Below are 17226 nucleotides of genomic sequence, written 5' to 3'. Positions count from 1 at the left end.
TTTAATTTTATATCTTTTCTGAAAAAGCGTATTAGGTACCACAGAATACTGTAGGAAAATCAAACCTTGCAGCTCCATGTGTTTTTACTGTTTTCTATTTGATCTTCACTTGAATCATCTGAATCTGGGTAAAGATCACTATAACTTCCCTAAAAATAAACAAGTAATTGTAAAAATAGTTAAAGAATTAAAATAACTCATCAATATGTACTTTGGTTCAAAAAGAAAAACATATACACTGTGCAAGAAACTGTATTACCGTGGATTCACGTCTTATTCTCCTGTTGGGCTTTCCTAAAGCTTCAATAATTTCCAGGGCATACAAAAGTTTATGGGCACTTTTTATTCGCAGAAGATCCTTCCAGCTAAAGCCATCATTACCCTTAAAAAGTAAACAAGGCAGAAATCGATTAACACAATTATATGCACTGCAGATCTAGAAAACGCAAGATTATTTTTTATGTAGTTTAATTTCATCTATTATTTGAAATTAGATAATTTTCATGCATATTTCTATACACAATAATTTTAATCATGTGCCCTCAGGAATGAAATTTGAATAAACTAACTGTAAGCTAAAGTACACAGAATTTTGAAGTGGAAGAGGCCAAATGTTATACTCTAAACTGTAACTTCCACTGAAACTTTGATGCCTATATCCATAAAGAATCGCAATATTTAAGAACTGTTAAATTGTAAATCCTACAACTTCAAAAGAGGCAGAATATTAATCTATAGGGCAAGAAAACAAGTAGGTAACTATCAACATTTTGAACTTACAGAAGAGAGTACAAAAGAATTATTGTTACACCAGTTATAATGTTAAAAGCAAGTCTGCTGATGAAGAAACTGTTATTTCAATTCAAGCCAAAAGATTGTGACTGAGTATTGACTATTTATTAATTTATTAAACTTAAAAAAAAATAAATCATAAAACACAAACCTTGGGAACTGAGCTGACACTTGTGTTTAGTTTAATTTCATAAGAATTATTCAGTTTATTAAGTTTACTTGTGTTTCAGCATATTTAACACTATTTAACATTCCTATTTGGGGAAAATTCAACTAAAATGTTAGACACTAAAACATCCACATATAACAAACACATGAAACAAGCACTGTTTGTTCACCTGCTCATCTGAAATATTCTGGAATGCCTGCAACATATTAGGGCATGTGGGCAGAAGCATTAACAGTTCCCAGACACGTCTGGATAAGTTTTCTGCATGGAGATGAAGTTCTTCACACCTTGCACTCTAACAAATCAGAGAACAACCGCTCTTATTGTGAACTTCATTGTGAAAACAAAATTTCAAAGTTAAAAACAAATATTTATTCTTAACTAAGAAGCGGTATTTCCTATCTGATGTAAATCCATAAATAGAACATGATAGTCCTACCGAACCTGCATGAAATGGTTACATTATCCTTAGTTTATCACATATTTTGAAATATTTGAGTGTAAATAAGCCTTTATAAACAACTGCTTCAAACATACTAGTAATTATTTGATTTCCCAAAAGCTAATGATGCCATATAACACAGAAAGCTTGAGGTTTTTACAAACCTTTGTTCAAGACAATTCCCGTTATTAGTCACATGTACTTAAATAATCAATATTCTTTCTTAAGAATTACTCCTTTATAGCTTCTACAATATTCAGAACATTTGAAATATTGTAACACTGTTAAGAAATCAGAAAAGTCATTGTAGTGATTATATCATAAATTAAATATGAATAAAAAGACTATATACACACACATATATATATATATATAGCAACTGAATAGAGTACACAAGAAGCAGACTAGACAGGAAAAATAGATCCAATTAAACAATAGTAGTAATTATTCTAATACTATTAAGCTATACTACCTCACTATCTTCCATAGCCACTTCTGCAGAAGGAGGCTTAAAAGAGGCAAGCATCTCCAACAAATCAAAAAGAGTGGTGAGATGAGGTTCTTGCAGAAGTAAAAGCATTGGAATGTTGTCCTTCTGAGGAGGAGGTAGGCAAGATGCTGGAAGCTGAACACCTTCACCTTTACGTTCTCTCCTTGGTGCACCCAGGGATACAAAGACCATCTAGAAACAGAAACAAGAAGGAGAGAATTCTTAAAATGGTCCTCGGTATGGCGGTGGTGAGACTCTGGAACGGGTTGCTCAGAGGGGTTGTGGATGCTCCCTCCCTGGAGGTGTTCAAAGCCAGGTTGGATGAGGCCTTGAGCAACCAAGTTTGCTTGAGAGGTGTCCCTGGCCATGGCAGGAAGGTTGGAGTAGATGGTCTCTAAGGTCCCTTCCAGTTTAAGCTATTCTATGATTTTATGTCTATGATAAACCATGGACTGTTTTCGATAGGATCATAATTAAGAACTTAAAGATACATTGATATCTTTGTCGTTAACAAAATGTTAGCAACATTTTCTTGCTAAAATGTTAAAGCAATATTCTGAGCTGTAATTAAAGCTTTGGTTTGCTTTTCCTTAAGGACTGATGGCACAGTTGCATAAGCTGTTTGCTGTTTAGAGTAAAGAGTTCTGTTTCCTTGTCCCTGATCCCTTACTTTGCTGGGGAGAACAACAAAGTACTAGTCTAACTGCTCAGTACACTAACGAAATTGCATGAAAACACATCTGCTAACATAACTTGAATTAGGCTTTAAAAATTACTAAAGTCTGACAGCAGCAAGGACTAACAGCACTGGTTTGAGCTTACAGAATGCGTGTGCTAGACAGCCTGAAACAATTAGTTTCAGAAAACTATAGGATGCTCCCAAAGGAAAACATACCTTCTACCACCACTACATGTATCAGCTGCATAAGACAACTGCAACATCAACCCATCATTTTCAGTGACTGCTATCTATATGCTGGTAATACCTGCATATCCTTAAAACCTAATTCATGAAGAGTTTTTTCATCATAATCAGTTGTCAGTTCATGCCCAGATGAAATCATTCTCACAGGTCCCATGAGGCCACCTAGGATAAAAGATATTTCAGTAAATTTCTGGTCGCACTTACAATGAGGCAATAACACAGTTTCCTTGCAAAAAACTGGTTATTACACTCAACTAAATTTACTTGCATGTAGTCAGAAAATTTCTGGGATGTTTTGGGGAAAAAATGGATAGACAGAAACCCTCCAAGGACACCTGTCAGTTAACAATAAAACCATGAAGTTTTTTATACAGAGTTGGGAATAATCCTATATATGTAGCACTGTTCCAAATCTCCTTAACTGGCTGCTTTGAAACGTACCGATGCAGTCAGGCAAAATAATTTCAAACAGATTAAGACAGGCAAACACATCATCCACAAAAATAATACAGAAATCTACCATCCTCTTCACTTCAGCAAAGCAGCAGCAAAATTTGGAAAAAAGAATAGACCAAACGATAGGAGTAAAAAGACAATGCAATCTCACATTTCCCTGAGCAATGCAGATTGCAGATGATCAAGAAATGTTATGAAAGATATTGAGGCTTCAAAAGAATTGTATAGCAAATGTCCTGTAAATGGAAAAAATATAAATTAAGTTTATTGTACTGCGAGAGAGTTAAAAGAAACATTTAATGTGAACTGCATCTACTACTTGCAGATACATGCTCAAAGTTTTGGGTTAGTGGGCATTCTTGGATATTTCCTTGACAGAAGCACAATGATAAGAACACCAGAAATGTATTTTTAACTTAATAAATGCTTTAAGTTTAGCCTATCTCAAACCCTGCAGCTTCACTTTTAATGATAATAGTTACCTCACTTCTGTAACAATGTGTTTAACATTAATACTAAGCCAACAGGTGTTACACAAGACCTGTGTCACCTCAGACATACCAGTTGTTCATGAAACCCAAGAGCAGGAAAATGCAAAAAGATGGTCAACAGCATAAGAAAGTGTCAGTCACAGTCAACAACAGATGAAACAAATAAAAAGAAGTGTAAAAAAAGTGCAAGTCTGGAATTCCAAGTGCCAGAAGTTGATATATAAATACTGAGTATCTCCCTCTATCTAATGAAATTGAAAGCTTACCAGAGAAACCAACTAAAAACTCACTATGGACAATGAGATTTAGCTTTATCAGGAAATGGTGAAAGAAAAACTTGCACTTTGACATTATGAGCCATTAATTTTTACTGGAATTTGACAAATTCTACTCAGATTTCTACCTCAGTTGATGAAATAAGAATTGTTTCAAGTAGATTAACTAATACAGGTATAGTAAAAGGTCACTGAGACAGAGGTGTGCACTTGTATCTTGCAATACATATCTCCTGTGATGCAAAATTAGCCAAGGTTTTTAAGTGTAAACAATTATTACACTGAACCATAATTCACAGAGACTTCTGTGACAAACAGTGTTATTAGAAAGTCCTTTTGTTATACAAAACAGTCCTCAAAATAGAGTATGGATGAGTAAACCCACAAGTTTTAACTGCAAGTCTTAGTTTCAGTCCTAACTTCTCAAAATTAGCAGTTGAAAAACAAAACTCGCGTGACTAGATGGTTTCAAAAGCACAGTGGCACATAGAGAACAATGCAGACAGACTTCTTCAGGAGTTTGGTTAGTAAGAGATTAGCCTTTTTACAGAATTTTATGCATCTATAAGCCAACACATATCAGTCACAAGACAAAGCAGTTAAGGGTCATTAACACAGCTTTAAACCTAGCAAAGGAGATTGGGCTTTATGAATCGATAAGAAACAAATTATATGGTTCTCCAGTTTCCCATAGTTAAGATATGTTAATATTTAGTGTAATAAGAACATTAAAAATAATGCAACACCCATGAGAAGTACACAAAATCACGGGTATCAGCACAGGCATTCTACAAAACAAAAGCCATCATACATGAAGAGGCCGTAGCACTTCAATTCTTAATTCTCTAAATCATGTCTTTCTAAACTCCCATCTGAAACAAAAAAAAAATTCTGCTATGTGGCTACACTTGGTGGAAAACAAGGTAAGGACAAGATCAGACTTTACCAAAAGGCTTCTTATAAGTGAACGGAAAAGGACTTCACAAAGAAGATAAATATGTTGTCTAAAATTCAGTCTACCTTTTTTTTTTTTAACTGTTAACTAGGAAAAGAAACTAAGATTCATGTTAACATCTTTACTAATGGTCAGCAGTGCTGGAAAAAGATGTTTGTGGACCAAACTTGTCCAGATAATATGCATTACATACTGTCTTCTGTTCATAACAAGAAAGAAAGCATGACACCGAGGAGATGATTCAGAAAACAATAACATTCTGAACAGCAGTAACAGAACTTTTCATTCACTCAGAAGCACATAAAAGGAACAACAACCGATTGAATATTCATCAGACTATAAGCAAGCAATGACCATCTGCAGAGCGATGTGATATTCCGAATTAAGAGAATCAAAATACGATGAACAACCATTTTTGACACAGAGTCAGCATAATTAAAAAGCAGTTGCAGGAATAAGGAAAATCTTACACCTGACTGGAATACATATATGTAGGGTAACAATTATGAATTTGGTTTATGATTTCAAATTCTGAATTAATAATAATAAGGTTTTGTGCAACAGAATCTTCAAGTTACAAAAAAAAAAATAATTTATAAAAACAATCATGAGAAGAAAATGTGGGGAAAAGTCTGTTGGGACCTGGTACTTGGCTAGATCTAAGGACTTTTGTCAGATCTACATTTTCTTTGCAATTTCCAATAAATGGTATTGGCTCAAGAAACAATGCTTTTATTAAAAATTGAAGGTGATGCTAACTATAGCTACACCTAGAATAAATGGACAAAATTTGTTCAGATAATATGCATTACAAACTAACTCTTGCTCATAACAAGAAAGCAAGCAAGCAAAACACCGAGGTAGGTGTTTTGAAATAAATGCTAATGCTTGTTTATTTAGCATATCTGGGGCAAAATAAAGCCATTTTCTAAGCTCTAAATGGATGAAACTTCAAAGGGTGAAATACATGGTTTAAATAATACAGCTTACCAGGGAAATCCCCCTTACGGCTGCTTTGGCCAAACTCCTGAAGCTGTGCTTGCTGATTTATCTGCTCCTTCTGCAAATTTTCATACCAATGGGTGACTTCAGCCCGTAGATCAGCCACCTGATCACTAGGATACATTTCTATAGTCATCTGAAATAAAATACATTTTATTTTTCCAAGTGTACAGTGGACTTACTGAAACTTAACCATGTGGGATGTACTTGTAAAAAGACTTTTAACTTACCTTGTCAGGAAGACCAGCTGGCTGACATACAATTCGTAGCGGTAGTGACTGTTTGTCACTCAGGGCTTTCAAGTGACTGCTGATACCAGTGCCTTCAATCTGCCACTGTCTCAGATGATACGCAAACCTTAAAGAGCAGGTAAAAACATCAAAAAAAAGTATTTTTGTCAAAACGTATTTAACACAAACATTTAATAACGAGTGGAAAGACAAAGCCTGCACTCTGTTCAAACTAAGAGAAGTTTTTTGTATTATCACTATTTAAAAAAAAATATAGAATAACTTTGAAAAAGTTTCTTTGGTGAGAGATGAGGAAGCATGAACCACATCTACACATCTTTATACAAGGATAAGGGGAAACTCCTGTAACTGTATTTACCTTTCAAAATTATCCACTACTGTCCTTCCTTCCTTTACACAAAGGAAAACCAATTAGCTCTAACTTGAAACAATGACTCATAACTCATTAATCATTGTAAGTGGAATGGGAATAAATTCTGAATCAAAATATATCAATAGAGCTATTTACCTTCTCCTAAAAGCCTCCAGGTGTGTCTTCAGCATTAAGAGCCCTCTTTCAATAACTGTTAGACTTGAATGAGAGTCTTGCTCGAGGTTACTAGACGCTATCATCAGACTCTCCATACACTTGCTAATAAACTCCTGTTCTTTCTCAAGACCAGTTTTACCTGTAACACCAGTTAAAGTAAACCATGTAAGCACAACTCTGAGACTATGTATTTTAATACTAGGAATAAAAAGAGCATGACACAGAAAACTAAAATGAAAATTCATACCATTGATATAATAGGAGTTGATATACTGGATAGCTGCTCGACTGACATCACCGGACTGCGCTCTTAAAGCAATACCCCAGAACTGGTCCATGCCACACAACTGTTTTGACAAATTGAAAAGAAACAAAGGAACAAAACATTGCCTCATAGTTTTATTAGGAGTGATGATTTTCTGACTTGAGAGATTTTATTTCCCTCTTGGCAAAATTACTAAAAATATTTGGTTTTCCTCTGCTTGGGCTATCACCATGGCACACATCAATTGCCATAAAGCTCTAACTTTCACAGAAGTATTTTCATACTTTGAAGCATGAGGAGAACTGGTTAAAATTTAAATGAGTGAATTTTCCTTTCTGACAAACAGGAACACTTTAAAATGAAGTCTTGAAATCACAACTGTTAGTGGTATTAATGGGAATAACAGAAATTTTAATTAAAAGTTGCTTGAAATCAGTTCACAGAAAAATATCCTACATATCGTTTTATTTCTAAGACAGTTTTTCTCTGTATAAAAAAATCTGCAGAAGAAAAACTTTTGAAGCACATCATATGTAAACTGAGACACAGTCTACAATTTCTAGTCAGAATTTAATATGCCTAATCTTCAAATTTATAGAAGTAAATGTTACAAACCCATACTTTAAACACAATAGTGAATATAGTTCAGTTATGCTAAGAAGATGGTAAACTGCACAAAGATATGCAGGCACCAGGCATCACCTTCTTGGTGGTTTCCTATCTCTGCCTTTAGGTACGAAAGCCACAGATGCGCAAAGTCAGGATCACTGGCCTCTTTTACCGCCAGCACTTGGAACTTTTGAGTCCCAAGCTTCCAGGGCTCTCCTCAAAGCAGAAATCTTTATAGACTCCCATCACTACAGGCTGTGGCATTACTATCTTGAACCAATAAATATTCCAGTAAGTTCACAAGAGATATGTTGTTGCAGATAAGTAATTTAACTTTCCCCTTCCCTCAGAAAAAAGGTGAGCACAGAATCTAGGCTTACCTCAGAGTTTGAGCCACCATCATATGCACTAGTAGCCAATCGAGCCAAATTACACAAATGCTGGAAGAGGTTTAGGCCAGTCATACTAATAGTTTCGGGTTTTAGTTGTGGCATCTAAATAAAAATTCATGCATTTTAGTATGAAAAAACCCCAACAGTGGTGGAATGAATAGGAATTACAGGGTATTTGTTTCATTAGAACAGATAAATGTCATCGTTACCACCAATCACATCTGAAAGTAGAAGATCAATTAAAATATATTCTTGCAAAAGATCTTACTCTCTGAATTTTACATATGATACAAAAAAAAAGAAAAATCAACTACAATTGGCTTCAACAAACCTCTAACACTGCACTGTTAACAGTGCAGAGGGAATAAAAAGTATTATTGTAACATTAGCTGCTTATAAATACCAGGATAATTTGTTAGCATACATGAAGTGTCCATTCAAAAACTCAAACACTTACAAAAGTGGACAAAAAACTGTGGAACCTCAAAAAACCCTCTTCACTAATTATTGCACGATCTATCCTTTTTGTAATGCCATTTGTTGAAATGGACAGGACCCCTTGCAAAAAGTTCTACTGCTGCATGTTCCTATTTTCAGTGAATGGATGGGTAAGATTTATATACCACTCCCAAAAAGAAGAAAAGTTATTTTTTCAGCTAGGTAAACTATACATCAGAAAAGAAAGGACAGTTTTGAATGGCTTTTTTTTTTTCCAAATTGAAAAGTATTACACAGCTCTAGATACAATACACAGGATAGTTAACAAGGCAACACTCAAATACTCGTGTGAAAAAACCTCACACAGATCTGTCCCCGCCTTCCCTCCAGGCAGAGAAAAATTATTACATGACAAGTGGGGCCCTCCCAGTCTACTGGAGACGTATCTGTCATAGAAACAGTATGTTAAATAGTGCTTATTCAGAGACAAACATTATTAGAAATAATAAGGCTGTAATGAACTCTCTACATACCTTTTCTAAAAAAAGATGCTTGTAAGTCTCCATACCCATAGCATGCTGATCTTTGCTTCGAACTTGATTTAAAAACCAATGTAGTGCATCGTCATAACATTCAGAATCTTCTACTAAGCAGTGCCACAGTATGTCCACTTGTTCTAAACTCAACCCTAAAATTAGGGAAGTCCTTTTAATTACTCCTTTTTAACATCAAATACAGTGCAAGAATGCATACAGAAAAAAGTTTTTGTTAAGACAAAGTTTTTGAAAAGAACAAAAGGAAAATGCAACACCTGCAAATCAGGAATCATAGACTTTTCCCCTCTTAGAGCTGGCAATCAGCTACACTTTTTGGTCATTAGTGCTGGCAGTTTGTACTATACCAATGAGTAGAGTAGGATGGCATGATAGCTTGTACCAAATGTCAGCTTGTTTCTCAATTCATAGTAATTTGACACAACCTAGAGTCTAACTTTGAGCTGGCTATTGAGACTGGATGAAAATAGTACCTCTCTAACCACTTCATTGTTAATCCTTTCAAGAAAACTGTAGGTTTGTTTTCTTTGCTGGCACATACACTTGTGATCCCAACAAATTTCTTTAAGAAGAATTGTGGCTGTCCTATCAGCAAATGCATTGTTACAAGTTTTGTTGTTGTTTTTTTTTTTTTCCTCTTGGCTACAGGTATTCTCATTCCTTCCTGTACTCTAATGACCACAGGGAAAAGCCACACACTGTATGGCAAATTTGAATAATTATAATGAGACTACCCAAATGACTCCTCCCTTGAGTCGTTTTAATAATTACTTCAATACAATCAACTGAAGGTCTGTACAGAGCTGATGCTGAGACAACCCTGAAGGCTGTTCGCTTACAAGGGCTTAAGACGACAGCGGACAAAACAATTTATGGAAAGGAAAGTCACCACGAGCTACTAAAAACACAGAAAATTATGTTCTGCTTCAAACTCCAGCAGCTACATCAAGATACTTCCATTTTTAACATTTAGAGTGAAAAGATTTCAGCATCTGCATAGATCAACTACTACACAGTAAACCAATTTTCAACTGTATTAAAGTATAATGAATTACTCCTTTTTGATATCACAACTTACAGTGCACTCCAGTAAAGATCTCTGGTAAAATTATGGACACAAACATTATGGACACAAACCACAAATACCAAATCTATTACCCTCATTTTCATAATTACAATAATACTAATATTTAGAAAAACTGAAGCACAAAGAACAAAAATTTGTTCTCACAGAACTGCAATAAAAATCAAAATTCCAATGCTGGTTCTGTGCTTTTGTTAAAAACATCTTCCTTCTTTTGAAATAGTAACAGAGTTTACTTAAAACTTTACCTGTTTAAAATATTATGTTTATTAAGGTAACATTGATTATGAAGAATGATATCAGCCTTACTGTGAGGTGCTTCTCTGATAAAGTACCTCAAATACTTACTGAAGTGGTCTGGTGATCCTAAAGTTGAAAACACACATGTCAGGAATTGAAGACGAACCTGAACTTCTGCACTGTGGCTGTATCTATATTTGTATAAAACCAGAGGTTTGTTTAATTGTTTACTGGCATAACTTTTGTTCCCACTCATACATGTGTCTCTTAAAAGAATAAATAATTTTTTCTTTTAAACTTCGTTTTGAATTTCTAGTTCAGTATAGAGTCTACAGTTCACTTGTACAACATTACAGAACCACAGCAAACTCCTGGAACGACACTCTAGTTGATACCAGTTAAGGTACTTCTTTTGTTGTTTTTTTTGGGGGCGAGTGAGATTATGGGGGTTTTGCCATACAGTCCAAATCAAGTGCATCTTTTTGTCATTAGTGCCTTGCAGAATCTGACCTTCATTTTTTCCGTAACTTGTAAAATGATGATATTCCTAATCTCCAATATGTACTCTTTATTAAAATATTTTTATAATTCATATTAAAACATTAACTTTATTTATAAGTAGAAGCTTATTGGTCAAAGGAACAGAACAACATACCCTTTTGCCTGAGTTTAAAACAATTCATCCCACTTTCAAACAGCTTTTGAAGTACTTCCTTACTAGAGCAACGTCCAATGTAAACAAGTATGGTACAGTAGAAATTTGACTCATAAATAGCACCACTTTTCATTTGTGGATGCCCATATTTACACATTGACTTTGACAATCGTCAAAACATGACTAGACTATTACTCCAGGATCAGGAAAGCTAGAAATTGTGTCATTTGCAGGTATGCACCGGATTTTAATCATACAGATTGGAGAGTGCAGATCAATGTGTTAAATGGAAAAAATCCTACTATAAAGCTTAATAATAATAGATCTCAAAAGTGAAACATTTAAATAGTTTTATTATATGAAATAATTTGAAATTGTTTTGAATATATAAAATATTTGTGCTTTATTTGTAAACAATTATTCAAGATAATGCTTAACAAAGTGACATTAGAGCTGTATGGGTTTTTTTAAGGAAAAGGAAGTCATTTTAAATGTAACTGGTTTTACAGACCATTGCCTCCCTAAGTATTTAAGATCCCTATTAGAAGTATTTACTTCTAAGAACACATCAGAAGCACCAGAAAAACCAGAAAGGAATGTTTTAAACAATAAAACATCACACACACAAAGCCAGTTGTGTACTTACAATGCATGTTTATGTCGTCCTTCCCTGACTGCCTGAATGTAGTGTACCAAATTATCAAAGAAAAGTTTCATCATATTAAGTTCTTTTTCTGCCCACCTGTGTAAATTTAATAGGCAGAAATTATTACGCTTTGCTTAAAAAGATCAGAAAAGCTACAGAAATTACAAAGTCATTATAGAAAAACTGCATATGCAAAACCTGGAAGTAAGCATTCCATTTCCTATCAACCATGAATTCAGGAGTATTTTTCCAGTACAGCACCCTTCTCCTTGTCATCATCATCATTTTCAGAAACAGGACTGGTGGAGAATACTCCTTTTTGAAACTATGAAAACTGTTCCTAAGGGCCCTAATTCAGAAAAGGTCTAAGCCAAAACTCAGAACTGGGCATATATTTAAACACCATGTCAAAAAGGCCAAGAAAAATTGCTGATAATCACTGTAGTCTTTCTCAGATGTTTCAGTACTATGTTCTCTACAGTTAGACTAGCTAGTTGTACAGTTTGTTCTGTTAAAAAATGCCATATGATCTGTCTTCACATTTCAAAGGTTCTCTTATAAACTAAATATTTTATTACTGAGAAACTTTTGATATGCAATCAGAACAGCGACATAATATTAAATTATTACAACTACTTGATGTCTAGTACTCTCTGCAAGTCCTTTGGAATTTAAAGGAGTAGAGATTAAAAAACCACAACTTAGTTTTCACCTTAGCTGGAAGAGTAGTGCGTATTATGAAGGAATATCAGCCTGAGTGAGTAGATAAGCTCATACATCCAAGACATACACAGACAGACAATAACCTTAGGTCATTATTAATTTGGACCACTTTGAAGAAGCTAGCTTTGTGGCAGATGGCTAAATGTCATCACTTCTGTTAGTCTGTTGCAGACAAGGGGCTACTTACATTGTTATCCAATGTGTATCATAACTGCTCCCAAACTGTTGAAATGTACCAAACAGCTTTGGAAGAAGACGAAGTGAAACTACTACTGATCTAAAGGAGGAAGAGAGAAATGATGAAAATATATGATTGTTACAAGATTAAAACAGTCATTTCAAATGTACTTTGAGAAGTACTTTTTCAGTGAGCAAATATGCCAACAAAGCACTGGAATTATCTGTGTTAAGCTCACCATCGTGATAGTTAGTTCTCTGAATCTGAACTACACATACCTCAAATTCTTTACATGTAATACACCTTATACACACAACTCTTGGACAAATATGGAAATAAACCATTATGCATTTCAAAAGGTGTTTTTTTTTGAAGTTTCATAATACTTATCTTTTGAAATTTCAGCAAAACGAGTGTATTTTTTCTACCAAAAGATGGCATAGCAGAAATACGTCTGCCTCAAACTCCTTATAGACACAAGTAGATGTGTACTGGAAGACAAGCCTCTAGGAAAACTCAGGAAGTGCATAAACTGCATGTAACTTGAACTTTCACCTCAGTGATAAGTATATTCACATTTGTTCTACAATTAGGATCTCAGTATTCTTCTAACTCATCTCACAAATACAATTCTTAGCAAAAAGGTGATGCCCAGCAGTAGATTTGTTCTATCAACCAAGTAAATCCCACTTTTGCTAGTCTTCAGACTGCACAGTGTCATAGCTCCAGCTTATATTAAAAGAAGTTATCTGCGGTCAAGTTACTACATCTACTTGCAGCTGCTTCTTCACAGAAATTAGACCCAATAGATTTGGTGGAAAAGAACTTGTGTGCTCCTCAGCTACTTGCACGTAAAATAGAAATATTCAACTCCAAATGCTTATGCTAAAGCACCGGACCTTGTGCTCAACTGGCTAAGATCCGGACCCAAATTTATCAGAGGCAGGAACCTCTAGCTTAAGGGAGAACAGACAAGTGCAACAAGATGAGAGAAATTAAGAACACTGACAGAATAGAAAAGTGGAACATCAGATACATCTGTAACACTTGGAGAACTATTTTTATCCTTCTAATTTTCTGGTTTAACTTGTCTTCCTGTAAAATTAAACTGTTACAGTCAAGTTTGATTTCCTATATGTTGCAAAAACAGATAAATGTAGAAACAGATAATTTAAGTTACCTGTTGTTTGCTAAATTTTCTAAGCAGCCTTCAATAAATCTCATTCGAATCTGTCTGTCAGTGAACCAGCACACTAAAGAACAGAGCAGCTTCTCTGCTTCATTTATTAACCCTTCAGAGAGATGAATCTACAGCAAGTAGAAAGAGAGGTCACTGAATAGTATATATTTATTTTCTTTTTAAAAAATATTATTTTCTGGTATTCAACTTACTGCATCTTCATCCTGGACCAGATCCCACAAAAGGGTATTTCCTTTCTTACAAACATTATCCAAATTAATGTCCGTCACCGCATTGCTATTATATTGATGCTTATGAACTGCTGGTCCTGAACAAAATATAAATACCATTATTGAATAAATAGAAGGAACTATCTGATTTGGACATTATTCCCTAACTGTGTGAACAACAACATGCTTTTTTTGTCATTTCAGCTATTTCAAAGTGTGCACAACACCACTGTAACTGCAGCCTTTTCCCAAAGAGGGTTTTCTTAAAAGACAAAACATTATGACCATACAATAAGACAACAGGACAGTTAAGCCAATGTATATACTGTTTTTTATAATGGTAAGGTGCAATAAAAGCACTACTGAAGAACTGCAGATGTAAGTGCAATCGCTTTTTAATGTCATTAGATTTCATTTGTAGTGTAATTAAAATATTTGTAAGGTCTTTCTGTAATGCTGTGATCTAAAGGAAAGTATCTTTACAACTACCATGGATGGAAAGGAAGAAAGAAGCACATTTCAATAAATTCCCCTCATACTGCATGATCTCTTATGTCTAACTAAAAAACCCAGGAAAAACAAATGCTGATTTTTATATATGACAGAGTATCAAAGTGCAGTTTGAGAAACTCATCATGTTTCATAAACACTGAGACACAGCTTCCTTCTTCTATATGGCCACAGCTGGCACCATTCGTTTATCTACTATTTGATACTATTTTCATGCCACAGCAAAGTCAAGCAGAAAATTTAGATTGCACACAGAACACTAATTATTTGCACGTGCAAACTAGGGGTGTCAAAACTAATCTGCACTGACGGCCTCACGCTCAAACAGCAATTTGGATATTCAGTAAGATATGTAGTATTTATGGGAAAATATTGAAAAAATATGCTGATTTACACCATGTTTTAAGGACAATGTTTTAGTTGTTTATTCAACTCTACAGTGTAGGAAAAAAATCCTTCCAAATTTTCAATGTCAGGCTGAAATTATAATTCATCTCCACACAACAAGAAGCACTAAGTGTAGAGAAGAGACTTCTTACTCAACTGCGCTTCAGACACATATATAAATTGTACTGGGTTTACTGTCTGCAAGACAGCAAACTTGGTTCTGCCAGACCACTGAAGAAAAATGTCAAAGATTCACCAACCCTCCATTATATTTAAAACGAGAATAAAATAGAAAATAAAGCTTGCATAATAGCATATAGAGAAATGATACAATTCTTGAGAAGTGTTTCAGTAGCATCTTAAATTGCACCCTGAAGTAAACTAGAAGATTTGGCAGTGTAAGATGAAATAGCATAAATGGCCTTTAAGGCAGCTCTGTAAAGTATCATGTTATATTTTATCTCATTTTTCCAGAATTATCTTCTGTACAGCCCATTATGGTTAATTCATAGTTAAGATGACAGATGTACAGAATCACAGTAAGATCCATCCATCAGAAGAAATACTGATTAGGGTTTGAGAGAGAAAAGAAAAAAAAAATACAAACCACTACCTTGCATTTCAGTACCATCTTTCTTTTTACTTTAATAATTCATTAGGAAAAACATTTGCTAGGCTCTTTATTGCCTTTATTTGTTTTAACTTGCACTAAAAGCTCCAGTAGAAGTGGGGGGGAATTAAAAAAGTAAACACAGCTGAATCGCGATACAAAAATTAATCTCTTGGAGAAACAGTAAAATCTCAGTAGTCACTGTAGTTTCTTTGGGCAAATATATATGTATGGTTAAAATAATGTTACTATTTTAATTACTGGAGACTAATTCAAAATTATATAAAACAGAAGTACAACATGTTTGTTGTTTGTTTTCATCAGTCTTACCTTGACTAAGATGTTCATGATAGATAGAGGCAAGATTAGGAAGGTGCTGCTGAAGATGAGATGTTAGCTCAGCATGTGAATTAATCTGTACAAGCTCTTCTTCACAGCCAGACTCTTCGCCATCAAAATCAGCCATATTTTTCTCTGATTTTGCACTGACTTGGGAACTACTGCAGCTGACATCATCTGCACTTAGCATATCATCAACCATATGCCTGTAAAAGAATGTTAGAACGAACCATATCAAAGAGAAAGCTGTTTACAGCAGATAAAAAGCGAGCAAACATCTTCCTAGAGATAAAGTTAGGATGAATCATCTGTCTGAACAGCAAACCTTTGTATGAATTTGAGAAATTATTACACATAAAATGAAGGCCTCACTATCATGACGATTGTGTTGATTTCCATTAATGCTAACTAAACAGAGCATTTTCCAGAATAATTGTAACATTTTGTTAAACACAGTCTTATTTATTAAATACAAAAACTTCACAAAAACCTTTAATCAGATGCCAACAAAACAGATCACTGTGTAACTACCTGTGATAACTATCATTTCTGTAAGACAAAAGTATGCTGAACGAGAACGAAATTGTCCATTCAAATTTCTGCCCACAGTGAGTGTTTTTCTGCCACTTTTAATTCTGTTACAGAAGGAATGAGAAGAAACATCAAGCTACCTACCCATCATGGTGATGATGGTGGTGGTGATGGTGGTGGTGATGCTGTGGCCCAATAAACTGTCGACAGTTAAACAATTCATTTCCAATAGTTTCCCCAAGGAAGTCCCCTGTGTGAGTTATACAAGAATCTTGAGACCCTTGTGAGATGCGAGCCGTGCTCATTTCCCCTGTCATATCATGCTCTGCATCCTCAGCATGCGAACAAGCATCCAGCATTCTAATTCGATTATCCACCGGTGTCACAGAGTCAGTGTTAAAAACACAGTCTTTTCCTGTCCCATTATTTGCACCACTCCTCTCCACTGCCACTTGTGAATCTTCCAGACAAATGCCTGTTTGTGATTCTAGCTTCCTGTTTCGTAGATCTGTGCTCCTACTGCTTTTCTGGGGATTATGACTCCTATCTTCTTCTTCTTCATCCTCCTCCTCTTTGAGAGCTTCAATATCTGCAATGTCTTCAGACTGCACCTCACTGCCAGGGCTTCCAGCAGACTGGCTTGCGTGACTGGAGTTGGCCTCATTACTGGATCCATCACTGTGGCCACTGCTGCTACCAGGACCACTACTGCCATCCTCACCACTGTTGGCTGTCTCATCAGAGCTTCCTTGCATGGATTCCTGAAATTTTTGGGATTTTTTAAGATTGGTGGACAAATAAAACACCACTGAAAGCACATAATCAACATCATCATTATTCAAACACTACTCTTCATTTATGAGGAAATATGTTCAATC

At 35.0% G+C, this 17226-nt stretch overlaps 1 protein-coding gene across 1 annotated transcript in view; it reads right to left on the bottom strand.

Annotated features, from left to right (window-relative positions):
- Nucleotides 1–17226, bottom strand: part of USP34 (ubiquitin specific peptidase 34) — a 108153-nt gene that overhangs the window by 51546 nt on the left and 39381 nt on the right. The window contains exons 15-32 of the mRNA XM_054383754.1: nt 16493–17109; nt 15809–16023; nt 13954–14069; nt 13742–13869; nt 12571–12660; nt 11661–11756; nt 10468–10550; nt 9015–9169; nt 8032–8145; nt 7025–7124; nt 6757–6916; nt 6228–6354; nt 5986–6133; nt 2880–2980; nt 1876–2085; nt 1131–1256; nt 260–382; nt 66–149 (exon numbers count right to left, since the gene is read on the bottom strand). Of these exons, the coding sequence (XP_054239729.1) occupies nt 66–149; nt 260–382; nt 1131–1256; nt 1876–2085; nt 2880–2980; nt 5986–6133; nt 6228–6354; nt 6757–6916; nt 7025–7124; nt 8032–8145; nt 9015–9169; nt 10468–10550; nt 11661–11756; nt 12571–12660; nt 13742–13869; nt 13954–14069; nt 15809–16023; nt 16493–17109 (2793 nt within the window). The remainder of the gene's footprint in view (nt 1–65; nt 150–259; nt 383–1130; nt 1257–1875; nt 2086–2879; nt 2981–5985; nt 6134–6227; nt 6355–6756; nt 6917–7024; nt 7125–8031; nt 8146–9014; nt 9170–10467; nt 10551–11660; nt 11757–12570; nt 12661–13741; nt 13870–13953; nt 14070–15808; nt 16024–16492; nt 17110–17226) is intronic.

Source organism: Indicator indicator, chromosome 9 (genome assembly GCF_027791375.1).
Source record: "Indicator indicator isolate 239-I01 chromosome 9, UM_Iind_1.1, whole genome shotgun sequence".
Taxonomy (NCBI): domain Eukaryota; kingdom Metazoa; phylum Chordata; class Aves; order Piciformes; family Indicatoridae; genus Indicator; species Indicator indicator.
Note: the sequence above shows the minus strand (reverse complement) of the source record. Positions and strands in the feature narration are given on the sequence as shown.